At 34.8% G+C, this 25039-nt stretch overlaps 2 protein-coding genes and 1 long non-coding RNA gene across 8 annotated transcripts; 1 reads left to right on the plus strand and 2 right to left on the minus strand.

The window, feature by feature from the left end:
- On the minus strand, nt 2014–16452 carry LOC105156718 (agamous-like MADS-box protein AGL27). Of its 4 annotated transcripts, none has more exons than XM_020692133.1 (8): nt 16041–16452; nt 7084–7162; nt 6234–6403; nt 6060–6159; nt 3766–3807; nt 3176–3217; nt 2982–3059; nt 2014–2239 (listed from the first exon to the last, which is right to left on the minus strand). In XM_020692133.1, exons 1-8 carry the CDS (start codon nt 16253–16255, stop codon nt 2186–2188), a joined length of 780 nt encoding a protein of 259 aa, XP_020547792.1. In that variant the 5' UTR covers nt 16256–16452; the 3' UTR covers nt 2014–2185. The 4 variants fall into 4 exon arrangements, with proteins under 4 accessions (XP_020547792.1, XP_020547793.1, XP_020547794.1 ...); XM_020692134.1 differs by having other exon boundaries at nt 2027–2239; nt 16071–16441; XM_020692135.1 differs by having other exon boundaries at nt 2029–2239; nt 6234–6295; nt 16041–16438.
- LOC110011613 lies at nt 2247–3739 on the plus strand. The gene is made up of 2 exons (XR_002286651.1): nt 2247–2678; nt 3151–3739. It is a non-coding gene; the product is annotated as an uncharacterized LOC110011613 (long non-coding RNA).
- LOC105156719 (probable WRKY transcription factor 75) lies at nt 22735–23865 on the minus strand. 3 transcript variants are annotated; one of them, XM_020698550.1, is made up of 2 exons: nt 23356–23865; nt 22735–23131 (listed from the first exon to the last, which is right to left on the minus strand). In XM_020698550.1, exons 1-2 carry the CDS (start codon nt 23730–23732, stop codon nt 22966–22968), a joined length of 543 nt encoding a protein of 180 aa, XP_020554209.1. In that variant the 5' UTR covers nt 23733–23865; the 3' UTR covers nt 22735–22965. The 3 variants fall into 3 exon arrangements, with proteins under 3 accessions (XP_020554209.1, XP_020554208.1, XP_011071242.1); XM_020698549.1 differs by having other exon boundaries at nt 22735–23140; XM_011072940.2 differs by having other exon boundaries at nt 22735–23143; nt 23356–23857.

Genomic DNA, 25039 nt, shown 5'->3' on the forward strand with positions numbered 1-25039 from the left:
AAATAAAAAAAAAAAATTCTTTCCCCCCCCCCCCCCCCAACAAACATCTCATAAACACAACAAGTTGACAAACAAAAAACTATTTTGCTAATTTATCGAGTCTTAAGCCAATCCATACGATTGACTATAATCCACAAAGGCATATATATTTACGAAAAGTACGATTAGATTTATGAGACAATAAACAGAAAAACCAAGTCTTGATTGAACAATCAACCCGACCTCCCAAAAACTCAATCTCAAAATCCTACCAGCATTAGGAAAAAGGAAAAAGAAAACCAGAAACAGAAAAAGAGCAGTTAAGAAAGTGAAATGACATAGATTCAATCGCAACAAAATGCAGTCTTGAACTAAAAAGACAAAAGGTAGGGCAGAATTCTTACAAGGAGCATCTTTTCTAGGCGGAGGCGCTGAATTACAGCACAGAATAGTTCTGCCAATCATGGAAATGCTGGAAACCACTCCCACAAAGTAGAAGAACATCGTCAAACCGAGAACCCAAGGCATCAAAAGAAAGCCGATAAAAAAAGTGAGCGATCCACACAGCATCAAAGCTAAAGATATTCCCAGAAGCAAAGAGGCGAAGCCCGCCGGTGTTATCTGCTGAAACGAGGGGGCAGAGGTCCTGGGGAGGTGGGTGGGCGGGGTTTGGTCGGAAAAATCAATGGGCGGCGATGGGGAACGTATAATATTCAAAACCAAAGCTGAGAGCTCGCAGAAAATCTTGGATTGGTAATCTTGTCGATTCCTCATAATTTTTGAAGAATTGTAAGTTAGGGGCGGGTGATTTGAAAAGAGGGTTGAGAAGATGGAGGGAAATGGATATACTCTAGTCTCTATATATTGGGAATGGATAAACAGAGTGAAGTGTTGAAATGATATGTAAAGTTGGTGGAGAGAGAGAGAGCCAAAAATTGAGAGCAATAAAAGGTAAAAGAAAAAATGAGAAGGGAAAGGGAAAGATAAAGGTGCCGACTGCTGAAGAGTGAGGAGAAGTGAAGACCCTCTTTCTATTTCTACTATTATTTGTTTGTTTGTTGTATTTGAAGGAATAATAGTTAGAGATGTTATGGTAGGACAAGCGAATGCTTAAGACTTAAAGAGTGGGTGTTGGTAGGTTTTGAGCTGTAGTTGTATTAAGTAAAAAGGAAAGGAAAGACTGATATGCATTGCGTGTAACAAAGAAAGAAACAAGTTCATGCACGCGCGCCTATATCTATAGAATAGTCAGATGTGAGAAAGCATCGATAGACTGGAAAGAGGTGGTGGTGGTGGTCTCAAAAAGAGCAACTTCATTCTTATTCTTGTGTAACGTTTACAGTGGATGGGGTGCAGACACAGTATCCATCAACGACTGACTTGCTGGTTTCATTGATTATTATTATTATTATTATTTATTGGTTTGAAGAAGATAAGAGAAAAAGTTGCAACACCAACACATAAATATCCAGTGCATTTAATTAGATTAATGTGGTCTAAACTCTTCGTTTGCATCACATTATTATATTGTATTTTCTCAGCTGAAAAGAGGTCAGGATGCAAACACGTTGTGTCCTCCCTCACCCACCTATATTATGTCAAGCAACCTGCCTGCCAAACACTAATATCATCATATATGAGACTCATCCTAACCTTTTCCATTTTAATATTATATACATACAAGTTTGTCCAGTTGGGCCGTCCATTTCTATTTGCATTGCTGCTATACCAATACCACCCATGAATAAGTAAGTGGGCTTGCTTCGTGTCTTGGGGCCTCTCATGTTTTGAGACAAACACACCCTTTTTTTCAAAAACCAAAAGGAAAAAAATGAAGGGAAATTCAATATTGTGGCATCAAACAAATGGATATCATTATTTCCAGGATTAATAATCTGTTGTTGTTTCCTCTTAAACGTCCCACCAGGATTCATTGTTATAATTAATAATGCTAAATAAATCAGTTGCTCTTCTCATAATTAAAGATGAAATAATGCTCTACTGATTTAAACTACTCATATTCTCTTCGAAAGTGAAGTGTCTATTTAATCTTATCGTAATATATAATTGGAAAAATGAGAATTCATGGTTAGGTGTCTGAGGTATAAAAAATTTGGCATGCTATTTGTGGAGAAAGGGGCGGTCACGTGTCACTGAGAAATGCTGACAATAGATACTAAGATTCAATGATTGTCCTTGTTGTCCACTACGTAGGCTCCCTCCTCTCCCTCCATTTCCTTTGCTCTGGAGCTCTCTCTTTCTACATGATAAAGCCCAAAAAGTAATAATTAATTAATAATTCCAAAGAGGGCGCTTAATAACCTGCATGTGTGCGTACAAATCTGTCATGCATCTTACTTGTGCCGCTCAACCATTGTAGTATATATACCAATCTTACTTCACTGCATTGTCTGCCTCTGTCTATTAATTTTGCCTTCTAATTTAGTTAGAACCAAACTATTGATCATCACAAGACCTACGTCTGTTTCTGTTGAGAAAAAAACAGAGTCCCCCTTGCCACCACCAAATCCACCGTTCTTGCTTTTTCCATTATATACATATATACACCATTAAGAAGATCGAGGAGGCCACCAGCTTTGAATATCTCCAAACCCATATATTTCCCATGGAAATCTAAGCTTGAAAGCAACCCCACTAGTTCACTCGAATGGTCCAGCTTCCAAACAACTCCGCCCCAGGTACGAAAAATTGGTATAAACCACCAAATCTTCCCATTAAACACAGAGCTAGGTCACACATATGAAAAATACAAGCTTTTCATTTGCTCCTACTTATTGTTGTACAGTTGCACGTATAAGAAACCCACAAATATGCAATAATTGAATAGTGGTAAAAGGCTTAGGCAGCTCAACTTTGCTGAAATGAGCCAGCAGGCCATATCAGCAGCAATTCATTTGTACACAAGCTTCCTCCACTTAAGCTGTGTCACCAGTAGGAGGAAAATTAAAAACAAACATAAATATGTTGCTTTAAATTCATACCAACATTTGGGCATCAGGAATGATGTTAAGGTCCAGTATGACTTTCTTTGTCCTCCCACTTGTCATGCTTCCACCAATCTGCAACCGCAGTTGGAGAATAATCAGGTTACATTATTGCACTGCACGAATTTATTCAAACCTAATTAATTGAGCTGTTAGTTGTTTAAAGGTGGGAATTTTCAATCTCGGGTCACCTTCTCCTCAAGAACCCCCTTTTCTTCCACCAGCATCTTTTCCTGCATGCGCACAAAGGAATCAAGTAAGTACCCCTAGAATCAAGAGGTAATACATCATATTTCGCACTCTGCCATATTATTTTTGCACTTGTCTAATATTTTTTTTATGTCATTATCTCATCTGATACAACACTCATTTGGATAATCAAAATGCACTACCGCTTGGGTTGCATGGATGTTGCATTAATAGCCTTTTATCTTATTTTACATGCTGTCCTTTTAACGTTTTAGCTATCATTTCCTCTTCTAAGAAGAGTTTGCTACATTAAGATACTTTCTGAATTTGATAAAAAGGGTTCATAACTTTCGAGGTGGTAGTAGTAGTTTCAGGCAAGCTTCTCTGGTCTTCTTTACCACAACCTGATTATTTCAGAATCAGGTTATAGAGCCAAGGAAATTTTAACCAATCAAAAAACTTGTGGACAAGCCAAGATTGAGGAACACATCTACTCCTTTGCAGCAGTTCCTGAGACATTAGGATACTAAAGCAAAATACAACTTGTGGCATCAATCCTTCAAAAAGTAATGGAAAAAGTAAAACTGCATACCTTTTCATGAAGGCTTGATATAGAATCAAGAAGCAGATGTGTCTGCACAAAATGAGGGAGAGTTACTGACTTATGCAATAATCCATATACAAAAGATATCACAACCAATCTTACTGTGTACAGATAGAAAGCAATAAAGTAGGAGGCCTGTATACATACAATGACAATCCATGATACACATGGAAAAGGAAATAGGAAGAAGAACAAAAGAATTGATGCATGCAAGCAAAGAATTATTGTCTACCCTCCCTATATGTTTTAGGGTTGACAAGAAAGTTAGTGAAGAAACAGATCGTCTCTAATTTGAGCTTAACATCCTTAAACTACTGCAGTTATTTGAGCTCATAGTAGTCAGTGGTGCAAGGCACACAGTGGCGCCAAGGGCTCCTGGAGCCATGGCGCGTGGAGCACAGCGAGGCGCGCACCTCTTCAAAAGATGGCGCACATATAAGAAATAATGTATATATTTATATAATTAGTATTATTTTGACTAAATTAATGTATAAGGAGTTAAATAAGACGTATAAAACAACAAATTCGACATAACAAAACTTCATAAACTTAACAATACATATATAATTAAATTACTGAAATTTCATAGCATAGTTATATCATTAAAACATATGAAAAACTGGTAATTTTAATTTATATGTATACTTAATTAAGAAGTAAATAACATAATCATAGACTACTAGTCTACAAACAATTACATAATTAAATCAAAACAGTAACAATCTAAAGTTCTAAACACTAAACAGAGGAAAAAGAAAAAACCCAACAGGTCTAGTCACGCAGCAGCCGCTCAACTCAACAGTGAACGGCAGCGACAGACTACTATGGAAGAGAAGAATAAGAGAAGAACTGAAGAAGAAGATGCAACCTCAGAGGAAGAAGAGAACCGAATATTTATTTCTGCTGAAATTCCCTAATTTATTAGGGGTTTTTTTTATTGATGGGCCGGGCCACCCAGCCAGCAACCAGGCTGCTTAGGCCCGTCTTCATAAAGGCACGCCTGGAGCGGTCCATTAACTACTATGTTTGAGCTTTGCTTGATGAAAATTTCTATGCTTCCTCATGTAAACACCGAAAAGTACAAAGTGCTTAAACCAAATAGACGAAACACACACACACACACATAAGTGATAATAACACTGCATTCCTAAGGTTTGATGTAATTACATGTGGTTTGGAAAATTACATTTAGTGTTTCTGTCCAAGCCTTTCGTTATCAAACTATTCTTATACATTTTCACAAATGCTAACATTACCAATATTAGCAATTCCATAAACTTTGACTAATAGAAAAATCTATTTGTTATACATAAACAAATGTCCAGGACACTAAATATAATTTCCGAAATCATATGGGGTCCAAGTATAATTACACCAAACTTCAAGGGAGGGTGGTGTAATTATTCCACAAAAAAAGGATGCAGAGAGAACAAAGACAACCTAACAAAAGTGTAATTTCGGGCAGAATATGATTTGAAAGAAGGGTATCCTCTACGCTAAATTTGTTAGCGAGAAATTAAGCTCGGTTTCTAGGAGAGTAAATGGTGCCTCATAATCAGCTAGAGACCTACTGTTTCTGATGCCAGCAGAGTTTTCGAGCTCTTTCCAGGCTTTCCCTTTTTTACCCAATGGCAAAAGAGACTTCAGTTGACTTTGCAATGGAGTGTCGGGGGGATAAGATCAAGAGGCTCAATCCTTCGCAATCATCCCTCACAAGTTCTTACCCATGGGCTTCCACCAGAGCTTGCTTCCTTGTTTCTGACATCCTATGGGTCCGAGACTTACCATAATAACCAGCCAGACTGTATTCTCTATAGTCAAATACAGCTGACTTCTATCCTAATATACCTGCAACTGTTTCCAATTCCCTCTTATCCCTTCTTAAGATATTTCCTGATTTACTTGAGCAAAAATTTCAAGTCAATGAGACAAGTCCTATTTGTTGCTGCTCCTGAGGAAATTGTTGGAGCCTATGTCACCCATTTTCAGCAGATTCTGTATCAAAAAAATTTAGACGTTTCTGAACTTTCTGAAAAAGGTCAATAAGACTCCTTTAACTGTTAATTACATATTCAAGTTACACCAGATTCACTAAAAGAAAAAGAAATCCAGTAGCTCTATTTGAGATCACCTCAAATTTCACCAGCAAAATAGAAATCTGATATACTGACAAAATGAAGGAGGACGAGCGACACAATGAAGAAAGCAAATAGGAAAGTTCTAGCCGCTGGAGTCAATATGCCACAATCTCAGATACTAGAGGGGATGTGAAGAGAGGAAACCTTTGTCGTTCGTGTTTGCGTTAATGCGGCCTGAAGTTCGTTTTCCAGATGTAGAAGGTCAGTAACGCTAAGCTGGTCAACTAATGGTTCTTCAAGATCCCTGCAAAAGAGAAACTTACGTTACTCCAACCTGACAATGGCAAGTGAAGAAAGTAAGAGGCACAAAGGCACTACCTTTCAACAATTTGGAGGAGCTCTCCACATGAGACGGAACGTGAATGTTTGGAGCACTCGACCTGACATGGGAGCAGGACAGCATCCAATACTCTCAAACATAATTGCTTCAGGAATAAGATGCTCCACTTCTTTGTTTTAAACAGTAGAGTTCCAGAATACTGGTCTAACTAACTAAATAAGTATGTTAAAATGATAGAATTCTACAAGACAATCAATTCTAGAATAATGTTGGTAAGGGACTCTTATTATTTTGCAATCCATAACATTCAATATAAGCGTAATAATGACGATGACATCATTAGATTATCATTTAAATAGACATAAGTACATGCAATGTTTTTACAAAGTCTCATCTACATAAAAAGGAGATATTTTCAACCACCTCTATATGCTTTGATAAGATTGCAGAGATGGTTGCCCAGTAATGAGGAAATCATAATAATACTTTATGGCATCTTTCTACTATCCCCTTTGCCAAGAGTGCTGGGTAAAGAGTTCTCAAGTGAAAATGCAGTATCCCATGAATGGAGCCATCCAAGAAGGGTTTTTGTAACAACGCCTAGCAATATTGCATCAATTTTCTAATGCTTTGCAATATCTACAGTACCTCTACCTAGAGGAAGTCCACTTAGAATTTGACTATGAAGATAAACCCTAATTTGAAAATTCAGCATGACTCTAATGTTAGCTAATGTTGACCCTTGACGTTATATTGTTCTCAGCAGGCTTTGGCAATACAAACAAATGGTTATGTCATAATAAATTACCATCTTGTTTTTCTGTTATCCACCTAGGTATTGACCTGAAAAACAGGATTACTGCAGGTTCGCCTAGAGGATTCACTTACCAGTGACTCACATACCGCTGTAGAGGGGCTTGATTCTGCTTCAATATGACTATGATACCGTTCCAGGATCTCAGTCAGACTGAAATATTCAAAATGATTGATGTGTCATGCCCATATGAACAAAGAATTAGTGCACACCACAGATATGCAAGCGCATCAAAAGTTGCAAAAAGAAAACAATAGTTAAAGACAAAAAGCCAAACCCAAAAATAGGGATTTTGCAAAATGCAACTGAAGAGAACAATGAGAAAGACCAAGGGTTAACATGGATAGAAATCTCTTAAGGAATTATTGGTTGTTCTGTTTCTTACAGGTCTTACCTATGCCTTTTGGAACCTTAGACAGATAACAGACTTAACACCTTAAACCATGCATAAACTCGGATACACAATAATTATAGTGTGCCCTTTTTTTAAAGGATATGAGTTACGACTCTTCAGTTTTACTTTTTTAATTCATTTGTCAGTGAACTAAAGTGTTCTCGGAAGCAAGATATCACCATTCTGTTGGTGTGGTGATAGGTTGCGCCTTGCATGCGCCTGAGCGCCATTTCGGCCCTTGCCAAGGCTTGCATTGCTAGTCTAGGCTTAAGCCAAAAAATAAAACAAAATAAATAAATAAAGAATAAGAGTCCAAATTGCAAATGATTAAAAACCCTTTGGATTCTGGATGCATGATCCCTTTCTTCTTGAAAAGGTTCATAGTTCTCTTCTATTGTGTGGATACCCTTCTCTCTCTCCTTGTTTTGGTACCTCATCCCTACTTTTCTCTATGCTACTTGAACAACATCTTTTTATGTCTTTTTTCTTTCCTATTCTTTTCTTATTTCTTTGTTTTCTATTTGTAAATTACGTTGTATATCAAGATGCAAAGTGGGCTGAGCTGGGCTACAGAGCCCAGAACCGGATTGAACCAATGAAAAGGTTGGGTTGGCCCAGACCCGCTTGGGATCAGGCTAGCCCCAGGCATTTTAATACTTTTGGGACTCTAAAAATTTACCATTATTGGTATATTTCTAATTTCTAGAACTTTAATTCATTAATTTTTTTTTTCAAAATTTATTATAAATCCTTTTTGAATTTATTATCATCTAAGTTTATTATATAATTTTAACTATTATTGTTTCTAGTTATTTTTTTGTGTGATTTAATGTATCAAGGAAACTTCTATTTCATAAAAAAAAAAAAAAAAAGAAATAGGCAAGTTCGGGACTGGTATGGTCCTGGTCTGGGCCTCAATCTGGCCTATTGGGGCCCGTCTAAAAACCCAGGACCACCCTAGGACCGGTTATGAATAGTAGTGGACTGATCCTAGGCCGGCCTTTTTCGTGCTAGTTCAAGCCGGCCGACCGACTATGCAACTTGAGTTATATATTAGTAGGACTTAATGAATGCAAATGGGCAAATTACCCTTATATGATAAAAAAATAGCAATTACCTCCATGTGTTTTTAAAATGAAGTACATCCCTTTTTAAGGAAGTAGATTGATTCATTTTTAAAAAACACAGAGAGGGTAAATTACTACATTTTAAAAACACAGGTAGGAGATTGTTACTTTTTTCATATGGGAGTAATTTGCTCATCTGGAATATCATAAGGGGTTACTTGCGCTTTTCACTATTTTAAAATAAGCAATCTACTGTAATTAATTACTTATTGTTGTTGAAATTGTTATATTAAAATAAATGCTATATTTGGTCCCTTAAGTTTTCTTTTAGAATTGATTTTAGCATCCCTAAATTTTACTTTTTATCTCAATTTGGTCCCTCCGACCATTTTTCGAGCAAAAATATGATCGAATTTTGACCTTTTTGAGGGTAAAATGGTCGATGTAAGTTTGATTTTTTTATTCTAGTACCTTAAGTTTGTAAAATTATAAAATTAGTCTTTTTAGTCGATGTAAGTTTGATTTTTTTATTCTAGTCCCTTAAGTTTGTAAAATTATAAAATTAGTCATTTTAGAAAAAACTATTCTTATTTATATTTTTATGTAGTGAATATGATGTAATTATCTTGTGTGAATAATGAGAACATTGAACTCTTTTGAACATAATAATAACATATTGCTTAACTTAAAATAAAATAGTATCTTTGTTTTTTCATTTTCAAAAGTGACAAAAAAATCAAAATTGTGAATAAATTTTATAAAAAATACCTAATCTAAAAGTACAATACATAAATCTAAATCAATTTTTTATTCAAGAGTTAAAGATGAGTCTAAAAAAATTAATCTTTAACAATGTTCATTAAATATTAACAGATACAGTTTTGAAGAAAAAAGTTAGTGGAACATACATAATAACCAGATTATTCAGTGGAATTTAAACATATATAAAATTCATTTTGTGTCATGATACACTATGCGCCTTTAACAACTACGCAATTAGCAACAAGTGCATTTTTCTCAAAGATATTTAGTTAATAACACTAAGGGGAGACCAAGATTTTTCATCAACTTTTAGCCAATGTGGACTTTTCTGTGATAAATACACATGATGTGTCCAATTTGTTTAATGTAGGTATTAGTATGAGATTTGTGCTTCAAAACTTAATTAATTTTTATGCTTTTTGGCCAAACTCATAAATATTTTGCTTTCAATACATTATTCTCTCGATGTCTCTAATATGCCTTTATCTTAATCTTTTTTGACATATTTATCCTATATCTCTTAATTTGATAATGCTTAAAATAAGAAACAAGACCCCCACCCTAAGCATAATAAGTTTTTGAGTTTTTATGATTTGAGTACAACTAAGTTTCTCATATTGCACATGAGATAATTGAGTTTCAACCATCAATCTTACTTGTCAGATCAAGAGGATAGCTTGCACTAAAACTTCAGAGGAGCGTGAGCAAATTGGTGGCTGGCTGCAAATAGCTTTGTTTAAGGACTATATTTCATGCAAGACTATTTGTTGCTATTGGTGTTGTTGGATAACTATTTCATCAGGCAGAGAGTACCACTAGCTAAAAGTGTTGGAATATCCCCTGATGATGCTAGTTCGAGCTCTACTGCAGCCATATTCCTCCATCAATGCACTGAAGACACTGCAGGTGCTGAAGATGATCTATTAGATCAAGATAGATTAAACGTAGCTCAAAGTTGGGTTTTAGCTTATTACATTTTCTCTTGGTTTATTTACACTTTCTTTCCCATCATTTATTCGCGCTGTGATTGGTCCATGTCGTGTGACTGGGCACTTGCTGATTGGTTGATTCTTTGGCGGTGGTTTGTTAATTTAAACACCCTTCATCCTCCTAGATAGTTCTCTGTAACAGAATTAACAAAAGAGGAATGAAACTCATGGTGGATTCTCTGATGTTCTCTGTTTCGTATGGTATCAGAGTCATCGTCTTGAAGGTCTCTTCATACTTGTATTTGCCTTTAACGCACAAAATCGCTGTAATTGCGAAAGAAAATTATGGCAGATTCGTTGGTAATGGAGGCCGAACAATACGAGAAGGAAGTCCTCTATCTGCATCCTTCTGATAACTCCAGCTTTGTGCTAGCTTCTTCATCTTTCAACGGTTCTAATTACTTGATGTGGAGCAGAGTCGTTTATGTTGCACTAGGTTGCAAGATGAAGCTTGCGTTTATCGACGGAACCTTTCCTCGTCCTCCAGCAAGTTCTGCTCTGTTTGAAATAGAAGAGAGCAGACCTTTTGGTCACTTCGTGGCTCTGGAATTCGATCTCGAAGGACATCATGGAGGCTTTCATGTACATGAGTTCATCGCGAGAATTATAGCTAGAGATTCAAGCACGATACGTTCGCAGCAGTGCTCCTATGATCTACCAAATACAGGGAGAAATATCTTCCATTTCGCAAGGTGACATGACGTTGACTAGCTACTTAACGAAGGTGAAGAAACTCTGGAATGAACTGCTTTGTCTAGCTCCGTCATCGAAATGCACATGTGGTGGTTGCACATGTGGAGTGAACAAGGCCATTGGTGAGGTGTTCTCCTCAGTGCAGCTTATGCAGTTCCTCATGGGGCTTCACGAAAGCTTCGACAAAGAAAAAAGCCAACTGCTTATGATGGATCCGTTACCCGATCTAGAGAAAGCTTTCTCCATGATATTGTGGTGGAACAACAGCGTGCAGACTCAAATCGTTGATACTACTAATAATGCGGCGTACCAAGTATCCTTAAGAGACAACAAGAAGCAAGGGAATTATAGACAGACAAAGACGTAGAACATCCATTGACAAACGATTTGTGCTGTGTACACACTGCCACAAGTCAGGACATCTAAGAGAGACTTGTTTCCAACTTCATGGAACACCAGAATGGTATAAATGGCTAAACAATAAGAAACAGGTTGGGGGAAATTATAACTTTACTGGTAATTTGAAAGTAGCTGGTAATGTCTCAACAGTGAAAATAAATTTGAGTCGAAGTTGTTGATTTATTGGCTTAATTGTTAAAGCTGGTAAAAAGCAAGGAAACACCTTCAGATCCTATCTCCAACTTCGCGAACTACGTTCATACAGAAGAGCAATTTGTAGGTAACTCATTTGATTTAAGCGTGCTCAATGTTGGTGATTGGATAATTGATACGGGAGCAACAAGTCATGTGTGTGGTCATTTGTCGCGTTTTGACACATTCTGCTCCTTCACACACACACTTTATTCATTTGCCCGATGGAACGAAGAAGTAGGTCGCTTACATTGGAATAGTGAGAATATCAGATAAGTTAACGCTTAATTCAGTGTCTTATGTTCCAGATTTTTCTGTCCGTAAGTCAGATATGTTATGGGGGTTCCTTCACTTTTTCTTTCAACAAGTTTGGGTACATTTTGCAGGACCAAGTGACTAGAGCAATTGTGGCATAATGAATGCTGAATCTGTATATTGTGCATTGCTCTGTTTTCAAGCCGTTGGTCACTTTGATTGTGGTTGTTCCTAATTTGTGTACTGCCGTTGTCGATTATAATGACTCGTTGTGGCATAGAAGGCTCGGGCATACCTCTATGACAGCAATTAAACACATTCCGGAGTGTAGTATTTCAAAAGAATCTTTGGAATTGAAGTGTGATATCTGTCCAAAGGCCAAAGAGTGCAGAATTTCTTTTAAAGCAAGTGAATCACACACTGCGGCACCTTTCGATTTGGTTCACTTAGACGGTTGGGGACCGTATAAAACACATAGTACGACAGGGTGTCCCTATGTTTTGATAATTTTGGATGATTTTAGCAAATCATTATGGACTTATCTCATCAAATATAAGGATCAAGTAACCACGACACTTCACAATTTCTCAGTTATGGTTGAGACACAATTTGGGGTCAAAATAAAAGTACTTCGGTCTGACAATGGGTCTGAGTTTGTGAACTTGAATTGTCAAAATTTGTGTCAACATTTAGGAATCATACATCAAACTTCTTGCGTTTAAACTCCCCAACAAAATAGGAGGGTAGAACAGAAGCACAGACACTTGCTCAACGTTGCTAGAGCGCTTTTGTTCCAGGCATCACTCGCACTTAAAATCTTAGGAGGTTGCATATTAGCTGCTACGTACATTATCAAAATGGACATCCCCCCACATACACTCATCTTAAGACATTTAGATGTCTATGCTTTGCAACGAATCTCAATCCACACAAGTCGAAATTCCACAAAAGTGCTCACAAGTGCGTATTTCTTGGTTACTCGATGACGCAAAAAGGTTATAAAGTCTATGATTTAGTGGATCATATCCTTTTCACATCTAGGTATGTGATTTTTGATGAACTTATATTTCCCTTTGCTCAAAGGCCAGTCGACAGAATGCTTTGAATGTCCACTTCCCGCTCCCAGTAGACACTGATGACAACACTGAATCACTCACTGTGCCTTCACCTTCACATGTTACTAGCCCTGAGACTGCACCTATTGTTCAGCAAACTGATGTTTCTACTAGCTCACAGCAACCTACTCGAAGATTCACTAGAGTGAGCCTAAAACCCCTGTGGCTCAACGATTTTGTATGTCAACAAAGTTCATCAACTCTACACTGTAATTCTCTTACATACTCTTCTTTTGTGGCGTCCATTTCAGTGGTAAAGGAACCTTGCTCTTTTGTGGAGGTTGTCCAATCTCCAGAATGGAGAGCAGCCATGGACGCAGAGATTCGGGCATTGGAGACTAATTACACTTGGAAGCTTACATCGTTGCCAGCTGGAAAGCGAGCTATCGGATGCAAGTGGGTCTTCAAGGTAAAGTTACGAGCTGATGGTAGTGTGGAACGATACAAGGCGCATCTTGTTGCTAAAGAATATAATCAAATCGAAGGGATCAATTACACAGAAAGCTCTTCCCCTGTGGCGAAAGCAGTGACAGTACGCCTCTTTCTCACGCTTGCCGCTGCTAATGGTTGGGCTCTCCATAAACTTGACGTAAATAATACGTTTCTTTACGGCTATTTGGATGAGGACATCATATGATTCCTCCAGTTGGTTACTAGGTTGCATCAGGCCTTGTGTGCAAATTGGAAAGGTCTTTATACGGCTTGAAACAAGCCTCGCGTCAATGGAACGTGGAGCTAACACTGAAATTACAGGAATTCAGTTTCACACGCACATGACCACTGTTTGTTTCTTCTCCATACTGCTTGTGGTCTGGTTTCTCCCTTGGTATACGTCGATGATATTCTTCTCGCTGGACCCTGTGTTTATGAACTTCACAAGGTAAAAACTTACCTTCATGATCTTTTTACTATTAAAGATCTTGGGGAGGCACACTATTTTTTGGGCTTGGAGATAGCATGAAATGTTGATGGGATTTATTTGGCTCACACGAAGTATGTGCTAGATATCATAGCTGACACTGGTTTGTCGCATGCTAAGGCAACCCCTACGCCTCTTCCTTTGGGGCTTAAGTTGAGCTCAGATTCTGGTGTTTTGCTCTCAGCCCCTAATTCGTACAGGCGTCTAGTAGGTCAATTACTCTATCTCAGTTTCACTAGGCCTGACATTTCATACTCGGTGCAGCAATTGATCCAACATTTGAGTCGACCTTGTGATACACATTGGAAGGCACCTCTCCATATGGTTAAAAACCTTAAAGGTGGCAGCTCTCCATATGGTTAAAAACCTTAAAGGTTGTCCTACACTCGGTTTATTTTGCCTGCAGCTAATGCCTTAGACCTTCGAGGTTACTGTGATGCCGACTGGGCATCATGCTCTGATTCTAGACGTCCTTGACTGGATTTTGTGTCTTCCTTGGTAAGGCTCTCATTTCTTGGAAGACAAAGAAACAATCAACGGTGTCCCGTCCTTCAGCAGAAGCGGAATATCGCAGCTTAGCTGCTACTGTATGTGAGTTGCGATGGCTTTCGTACTTACTGGCTGATTTTGGTGTGACAGTTTCCTTGCCAATTACTCTCTTCTGTGACAATAATGCGGCCGTGCACATTTTAGCCAACCCTGTCTTTCACGAACGTATGAACATATTGAAATTGATTGTCATCTCGTTCGAGGTGCGTACAAAGATGGCTTTGTTGCCCCTGTTTTGATTCGGAGTTTTGCCCAGATCGTTGACATCTTCACCAAAGCTCTCCCTTTGCAGTTGTTTAGTTCCTTTCTCTCCAAGTTGGGACTTGTGCCTTTTGCCCCTAGTCCCACTTGTGGGCGGGTTGTTGGAATATCCCCTGATGACGCTAGTTCGAGCTGTACTGCAACCATATTCCTCCATCAATGCACTAAAGACACTGCAGGTGCTGCTGTTGCTAAAGATGATCTATTAGATCAAGGATAGATTAAACGTAGCTCAAAGTCGTGTTTTAGCTTATTACATTTTCTCTTGGTTTATTTACACTTTCTCCAGTCATTTATTCGCGCCGTGATTGGTCCACGTCGTGTGACTGGACACTTGCTGATTGGTTGATTCTTTAGCGGTGTTTTGTTAATTTAAACAGCCTTCATCCTCCTGGATAGTTCTCTGTTTCATTGTGTAATTTTGCTCTGTTATTGAACTGGATTCTTCACAAAAAGATGTCGGTCAAGGAGGTTTTTCAACTGCCTACATATAAGTTTAGATCACCTAAATACACATCAAGCAAAAACTTATCGAATTATAAACATGTACAATCATGTGCATACAAATTATGGAAACTAAACCAGTAGTCAAAAAGAGAAGCTATACACAAAATAATACACCTAGCAAATGTTGCAGTTGTATAACATATATCAATCTAGGGAATCATAACAATAACTTATAACCAAGATGCACAGTCGATGAAAATATTTACATATATACACATATATATATGGGGGAAGAGAGAGAGAGAGAGAGAGAGAGAGAGAGAGAGAAAGAGAGAGGAACGCAAGAGATTTCCAGTGCGTTCATGCTTCTCCATCTAGGATTTCAACTGCGTGTTCTACTAAGCACGTTGGCTATATTACGGAAACTGTGAACCACCACGTAACACCAAAAGCAGGCACCCAAAAACGGCACGTCTCACAGTCCTCTGGCGATATTTGTTGGCAAACAAACAAACCAAAACCAAACCCAAACCAAACCATTATTATATTGATTGATTAAATAATCAGAAAACGAATTGTCGTGCGAGGAGGGGAACACTCAACTAGATGCACTGCATACCGTAAACTTGTACGTAGTGAATTAACCTGAAAGGCAGCAAGTTTCTCGAATATCAAGACTCTCAGGGGTGGATAAAGCTGAATCTTTTTCCATGACATAATTAATTACCCACTGAATTCCATAATGGATAAAGCACATGGGATGGAACGGATATATACGAAAGGGACTGCAATTACGTAATACTGAAAGTTGAAGAAAAAGATAAAATCTTTTTTGCCAAGTTAGGCCCGGCGAAATTTCCTCAGGAGGGGCAATAACAAGAAAAGAGCAAGAAAAACAGGCAAATTACTGCCATCATGAAAACTAGAAAACAGAGGTAATTAGCAAACACGAGATCTGAAAAAAAGAATGAGAAAAATAAATAACGTACAAGGCAAAGAGGGTGAGGAAGCGTAGGAACCTGTTATTGCTGGAGAAGTGGTGAAGTTTTCCATGGCGGGAAATAATAAGGAGGGCGACATCCAGATCGCAGAGAACAGATAATTCTTTGGCTTTTTTGAGCAATCCTTTGCGTCGCTTGGAGAAAGTGACTTGCCTGGCGCTGTTGTCCTCGATTCGTTTCATCTCCAGCTTTCGCCTCCCCATATTTGTTATTGTGGTTTCCCCCAAATCCAAAATGAGATGCTTTTATTTTGATCTCTATTGTATGTATGTATGTAATCCTGTTTTAATTTATTATTTTAGGAAGAAGAATGGGATAAGTGTAATAAATGTTGATTTGTTGAATCTTTTTCTGGAAGGTGATTGACTAATTTAAACAAAGTTTAAAATGAAATTGGGAAGGAGGAAGGGGATAAGTGTACAAATTGGTGGGGCAAAGCCTGTGGTTGTGGCAAGAGCAAGAGGAGGAGGGTGTGTACGTGGCTGATCGCCGCCGACCTACCTACGTGGCAGAATCCTTCTTCTTTTGTTTTTCCTTATAAGGTTATAATACAATTTTCACCTAAAGTATGATGTAAAAAATATATTTACCCCAACTTTTCATGATATAGCCGGTACCTTTATCCTTAATTTCCTTTGGGTTTTAGCTTTTATGGAATTCTCCGCACTTGGGTTTTATCCTAACCATGTACGTAAACAAACCAAGTATGAATTGAAATTCATGTAATTAATGTGATGGTGTAATTAATTATTGTTTTCATTCAAAAAAAAAAAATTAACAAACTTTCACATAATTTTGTAAATATAATCTTAGTTATGTTTAAATTTAACCTGTGCGTAGCTTGAGTACATACTAGTATGTATGTATATATTGGAAGGAAATTATCGTAGTTTTTAGGTTTTATTTTTGGCCCATCTTCGCATGGTAAATGTTTGTCTTGATTTGTTTTGAAAATTTTGGTGGTGTTTTGAGATGTTTTGAAACAGTGTTTCATTTATTTTTTTATCAAAATAAGTTTACACTAATTATAGGCTCTATAACTAAAAAAATTATATACATACTCATACATATATATAAATATATATAAAAGAGATATGATTTAACAATGAATAGTAATTTTTGTCTCCTACAAAATAATATCAAATATACCATATTTATTTTATATTATTTTCAAAAATAAATCCAAACATACACTATGAGTGTTAAGTAGCAATGGATAAAGGTGTATGGTGTATCATATCAGCTGTACGTACTAGTTACTACTACTACTACGCTACGTATGGCATTTGGTTGCATCTCATATATGCCACACTCTTTTTTGTCCGTGTCAGGATATATATATATATTAATGATAACTTAATCATTGTTGGTGTTGGTAAATTAAGGTTAAACGCATATTAATTGGCCCAAACTGCCAAAATCTACATCATGAAAACTTATCTATCAGAGCTCTAATGAAAAAGTTATAGCTCATTTTAATCAGGAGCTCAAAAAGATTAGAGCCCCCAAAAGGATTGGAGATTATTTCAAGCTCTAAAAAGTTAGAGCTCATTTTACCAGTTATTTGCACCAATCAACAAAAAGCAAGAAGTCTTCCTTACTCCTATAAAAGGCTAAGTGAGGAACTAAAAAGGGGGACTCTACTCTTCTATGTCTCTTTATAAGTTTGGACTTTATTCATTATTATAAGGAAGGAAAAAATTATATGCCCTCATCAAGATTCCTCAAGTGTAAACAACTGAATATTCTTCTTCTTATTTTATTGGTGCAATTTTTATTTTTACCCGTATCAAAGAGTAACTTCATCAACATGAAGATGAAGATGATGATGATGGCAAATGACAAGTTACATCGATTTCATAGGTTTCACTTTTTTTGCCACTTGCTAGTACGTTAGCTCTATTCTCTTTGCAACTATATATATACACATTAAGTATTAGTCTCTTTCACATATTTCAGTAATTAAAATAAAATGACGATGAATAGTAAATTTCTAAAATAACAAGTATGGTAAAAAATCAAGAAAAAGAAAGTGCGAATTGATGATTCCTCTTCATGTTATCAACCTACTCATCATCATATATAACTGCGAAAGTAATTACAAACCAATTACTCCTTATTCCATGGTTACGTACCTATAACTCTCCACAGTTACTTTCAACCAACTAATTTCAACAACATTATATTAAAATGTTCCTAATTTTACCATTTATAACATATATATATGTGTGTATATGAATTGATTTTGTAAAATGTAATATAAATATGTTTGCGGGTATGAGGATTGAGGCCAGCCATGCACGGGCGGATATAGTTTTCCTTCCACCATCAATAATTAATATATATTGCAAAAATTCATATATAGCAGTGCAGGGTGGTGGGGTCAACTGAGATTCAAAATTTGTGGGTGTTCTGCATGCAATATATGAATATTTGATAAATATAATTTGATTTGAAGTGTATATATATAAATATATATATATATATATAGTACTACATGCATGTACATGATTTTTTGTCTCACTGCTAATAATATGATAAATTAAATTGACACACTACTAGAGGCTACTAGCTGCGTACCAACAAGGTGAAGCCGCCGCCGCCACCACCACCCATTATATATATATATATATATATATATATATAACTTTAATTTGGGTTCTATAAAGCCCAATATAATTCTTCCATCTGATCAGGCCCAATCCCATGCAACCACCCTTTATTTACTTTTCTCCAACCACGTTAATTCTAGAGTTAAATACACTTTACACCTTTGAATGATATATTTTAACTCATTTTTACTCTTAAAATATGAAAGCTAATAAAAACACCATTCAAAAAATACTTTAGCATTAATAAGCTAAAATGCACTTCTCACTTACCCCTATAATTTTTTATTCTACTTCCTAAAATATATTTTATTAAAATATCTCTCCTAAACTATTTTTAGTGATTTAAAATTTTAATCACATTTTATTTTAAAAACAATACTTATAATTTATACTTTTGTATAAATATGAAACACAAAAAAATATTTATTAGCTCAATTGATAAGTGCACAATTTACCATATTTTGATAATGATTATACATTTTTTTTTTGAGCTAAAATACTCATAATCATATAAATTTATTGCATTTCCAATTTAAAAGATTTGATGAAGAGTAAAAATGGTAAATTTGAGCTAAAAAGGGCAATTGAAAGCATTTGAAGAAGGAATGAGTAAATTGTGTTAGATTTGTTGATCTAACTAGACACGCCCATGCTTAGTGGTGCACTAATGCGATTTATGTTGAAGAAAAAAGAAATGATTACTCTATAATCTTAAAAAGAATCCTTTGGGATATTTGACTGATGCAAATGAATAATTTACTAACTTTTTAGAGGCAATTATGTACCTAACCATTTTCTATGTCTATATTCGTAGGGTGTTTATAGTATAAATAGGAGGAGATCTCAACTTCATGGGACATCCATTATTCTATCCACTGTTCCACCTTTTGAATTCTCTTTAATTTTAATACATTGTCTAATTGTTAATGGAATTTCACTTCTTTTTAGTGTGTCTTCTATTAACATGTTAGGCTAATTTTTTTTTTTTTTTTTTCTGGTTAAGGCTAAGGTGATTGCTTAATTCTCAAATATTGTGGGATCTAATTTATACTTACTACTCTCGTTAAAATAAGTATTCATATTATTTTCTGCGGTCTTACTACAAACATCCGATTTATGAATAATGTGGCCACTTGTTCGTTATCAAGAAGGTTTGCTTTGCTAATTGCACTTTGCAAATCCCTTTTATTGTTTGTTTAGTTCAATAATTAGTTGTAACATAGCATAATTAATTGTGTCACAGTAGTTAATTATGTTATGGGGAATGCATGATCTAACTTAAATGAATCATCGTAGGAACTTGTTAGTTAGAATAGGACCTTTCTAATTCTTAATGTTGTTGATGGATTAAATCTTGTGAACGTTCACAGGGTTGTTCATTGATTAGGAATTTAGCCAACGGTTGTACCTTGGCTAACGGAAAGGTAAGGAAATGTGAGATCATTAGGTCGTACCAATAACCATAACTGGTTTATTTATTTAAACGAGTGTTATATTTGCCTTGATCATCAATCAATTGAATCAAGCATGAACCCGATCTGAACCAGAAAAGTCTTCTCTTATATTTCTCTTTTAATTTCATAATCTCTCTAGTTTAATTTAATTTTTATTCTCTTCACAATCAAACTCTTCCCCTCTATATCTTTAAGAAATTAACTCTACTCTCACTTCTACAAAAGTGTCCGTAGGAATTATTTTTTATGGTTTCGACACCCATCATCAATATATGCAAATATATTTTATAAAGTATATAAATTATGTTAAAAATTATATATAAATATGTGTCAATACATAATGCATATAATATTATAGAAAAAGTGTGTTACATAACGTATAAATTTTTATTCAGTTACATGTCCACATAATAAAAATATAGCATATCATTACTTTAAAAAACATAGAATATTATATATTAATTACATTATAGGTTTGCATATTTACAGTATATATATTCGATGTAATATTTTAAAATTGTATAGATAATTTGGTTTTAAAAAAAGTTCAATATATATAACAACCCATTCAAAAATTATGTAAATTTTTTACCAGTTGTGTAAAAGATATAAGGAATTGTAAATTTATGGATTTATATAGATTATATACTTAATATAAAAAATATAAATTTTGGAAGGTGTTTATTTTAAATAAAAAATTTCATTATAGTTTAGATTATATTTGAAAGAATGATAATAATAGAGATATTTGAGCGGTATAAATAATAAGGGTATTTTCATCATAAAAAAATAGTGTAGATCATGAGGGGCCATCTTGTTACATTTTATAATTTAGGGGTATAAATGTACTTTACACATAGTTTAGGAGTGCAAAGTGTATTTAACCCTTAATTCTATATCTAATATATATATATATATATATATATATATATTAGAGTAGTATCACATGGATGAGTTGCTGATTAATTAGTAATTGTACGTCCTTGGATGACCTAATTTTACTGATATCTAAAACCAAAAGAGGATCAATATATACTTTATATATAATTTGCTGCAATATTAATTCAGATCCAGGCCGCCCACTCTCAAATTATATATATATATATAAAATTTCAAACCTAAAATCAATTAACTAATATAATTCTTAATTTTTTCGGTCGAGAGAGAAATTAGTACGTCATCTAAATTAACAAACATTCTGTATTTACGTGTTTTTATCAACACATTGCATGCATGCAGGCCAGTGTACATGATTAATATGTATTCACATTGTTAATTAATGATATGAGCGCACAACAATTTATATATGTAACCTGGACTAAATATGTTTGATCACAATTGAAAAGCTGCATCTACAGAGCAGCTATATTAACTAGAACAAGAAAAGTAATTAAACCAGCTTATACCAGATCTAATTATTGGGCTAGCTAGTGCATATATATACACATATATTTTAGGATAATTACACGTCCTCCTCATATTTGGTGTAATTACACATAAACCCTATATAGTTTAAAAAATTATATTTAACTGCATGGAGAAATTAAATATTCATTTATGTAGGTAGTTTGCTCCCACATTACAAAAACTTGCCCCAGCTTTAATTAATTCAATTTAAACAAACATATTAATACAAGCTAGCTACGACATAATTAATTAATGCTATATTCATTTGGACAAAATGCTAGAAAATAAAATCTTTTAATTAATATTTTATTTTATATATGTATATATACCTAATTATCTCCATACATATATTTATATATATAGTATAATCCAATCAATTATTGAATCCGGCTGACATGATGCATTAATGTAGCTAGCTAACATTGAGTGTCGATCTATGTTCTTGAATTTCAATTTAACCAAAACTGCATGTATGAATAGAGTTAGACAGAGGCCATATAGTATTTTTAGTCTTATAAGTTAAGTTGACGTTATTTTTGATCTCATTTATTATGGGTTTAATATTTTTTAATTTTATAACTTATAAAAAATTAGTATTTTTGGTCCTTAAACACTTTTTCATCTACAATTTAACAATGTAAATTACGTGCCTTGCACGTTGCCATAAAGTATTTTAGGTAGAGAAAAAATTGATCTTTTTTCCAATAGAACATATGGGTGTTTAAATTATTTGATCTACTTGATTCACTTGTGAAAAACATGATTCTTAATGTTGATTCTATTTGGCTTTAACTTATAAAAATATGGAAATGTAGAATTCAATTTTTGTGGGAGAAGAGAAAAAATAGCTATTTTTTTTGCCCAAATTTTCTTCAAGAATTATTTTTTCTCCCCTCAAATGTAGTTATATTTTTTTCCCAAAAATGATCCCAAGTTGGAAAAATGAATTTGCTCTCAACCAAAAACACTTAACGATCACATGCTAGGCACGTGCTCTACACAGTTAAATTGTAGATAAAAAAGTGAATGAAGACAAAAAGTGTCAATTCTTGTAAGTTACGGGACTAAAAATGCTAATTCCGTAATTAATAGGATCAAAAGTGAAACATATTATTTCCCCTTAAACAGACAACAAATAATGATTGTTATAAGTATCTCGTAATCAAGTTTAATTTGTGCAAATAATTGAGAAATTAATCAGATGAGATGTAGACAACTAACTGAAAGAAAAAAATGAATTAAACCATGACATGATTTTACAGAGAGTCAATATATATATATATATATATATATATATCTAAATGAATCCATTTATGAGGTACGCACAATTTATTGTAAGTGATGATAGTACTCTTGCATGTCCATCTTATAAATTAATATATATATATGTATAGGACCTTAAATTAATTAAGGATTAAATATTAGCTAGTGATAACTAACTTAGAAAGAGGTGTAAATTTGCATCTGACTGAGAATGTGCTCGAAATTGTCGGTAGATTTCTGGATTGGATGTGAGTGCATCCCTTCGTAGGTTGTCACTACAATCCCTTCATCCTTAGATAACCTCTGAATCTGCTTTTTAACATTGCAACCTTGGTGTGTGCACCTGTAATAGCTTCTGCATCAAACAATATTAAAAAACAACATAATTATTTTTGTGTACTAGTACCCATTTTAATAATTACGTCTCTATATATATGTTTCCTAATTTGATCAGCTTCCAAATAATTAACTTACACAATTAAGCCATATATGTATAATTGAAGAGCTTGTATATACATAATTTAAAAGAGAGAAATTAATAGAGGAAAAAAATAATTAATAACCAACCTTGGGAATTTGTTGTTCTTCACTGCCTTTTGACCATATTTCCTCCATCTGTACCCATCATCAAGTATATCAACTTGGCTTCTGGTCTGAAAGGCGTACCTAGGTTTTTTGCAAGACTTCTTCTCCCCCTTCTTCTTGCCTAAATGGTTTGCATTGGAGTTGGAGCACGGATTTTCCATGGCAGTCGTCATCTCATTCTGTCCGCCTACGTACCTTCCATTATTATTAGGCTTCTCATCATGATCATCATAATTATCATAATTTTGTGCTTGAGAAGTCATCACCGTATTGTTGAATAGGGTATGATGAGAATTTTGTGGAGTTGAAGATGAAGAGTAGTGAAATATGGTAGGATGATTCTCATCCATCATCATCATCAGAAACAAAAACTAATTTAATTTTATAGAAATAATTACAAGAATTTTTGGGTTTGTGCGTGGTTATATATACATATATATGTATATAGAGAGAGAGAGAGAGACGAAAAAGAGAGAGACAGAGCTCGCTAGCCAGGTGGGGATATTATATATATATAGAAATTATTAATTATAATAATTAAAGATATTGGATCATTAATTAAAGTTGAAAGGCGGCTATATATATATATATGTATAGTAGTAATTTAATAATCTCTCCTCCTCAATATGCAGTGCTTTGAGTCGTAAACGGCACGCAAAGTCAAAAAGATTTTAAGTGATGATGATAAAAATGGTTGGTATTTTAGCACAATCAGATTTTGTGGGGTTGTGGGGCCCTAGAAAACATATTAATTAAGCTGCCCGTTCATCATTCTTATTTTGAATGTGATTAATTCCACATTCATCCTTAATTTCATACCAACTCATCCATAATAATTAATTTTTCCAAGATATATTCCATTTCTTTAACGAATTTTGTTTGCATGAAATTAAAGGATTTTTTTAAAACTGAATTATGAGAATATTATTTTTTAAAAAAAATTATTTGAACAAGTTTTCATGAAAAGAAAAAGAGAAATGAATTAATTTCTCCCCTTAGCTAATATATATATATATATAGAGAGAGAGAGAGAGAGTGGTCGGTAGGGAAGGAAATTAATTTATAGGAATTGAGTGTTTGGAGTTGGAGGCGGCCAAGCACAGTATGGTCAACGGGAATCCATTTAATCAGATTCAGAGAGTCAAATATAAGCACAGGCTGCACTGCACGTGTTCCTCCTTTCTGCCCTCTTCAAATATTTTTTCCAATTCATCTGCAGCTGACCAAATTAACTTCCATTGCTTAAAAACACAATTTCAGATTATGTTCTGATATATATATATATATGTCTTAATTATATTTTTTTATTGATAATAATTGTAGTTAATTATATAAGTATGTATATATCCAAGACCAATATCGATCTTATTCGTATTATATATATATATATGTTGGTCTCCTATATATATGTATGTATGTATGTGTGTATTTTGTTCAACAACGTGCACTAGACTTTGTAATATTTAAATGCCATAATTGGAGAGGAATTCAAGGGATGTGGAAATAATGCAAGTAGTGCTACTATTCATAGTCCACATTGGTGGACTGTTGCTCATGCACTCAAACCCCTATGTTGATTTTTCTACATCAAAAGAGCTTGTCACAAATTTTAATCATCATATCCATCCATTAATCAACACATGAAACCAAAATAATTATACAACCA

The sequence above is a fragment of the Sesamum indicum genome, linkage group LG2, assembly GCF_000512975.1.
Source record: "Sesamum indicum cultivar Zhongzhi No. 13 linkage group LG2, S_indicum_v1.0, whole genome shotgun sequence".
Taxonomy (NCBI): Eukaryota; Viridiplantae; Streptophyta; class Magnoliopsida; order Lamiales; family Pedaliaceae; genus Sesamum; species Sesamum indicum.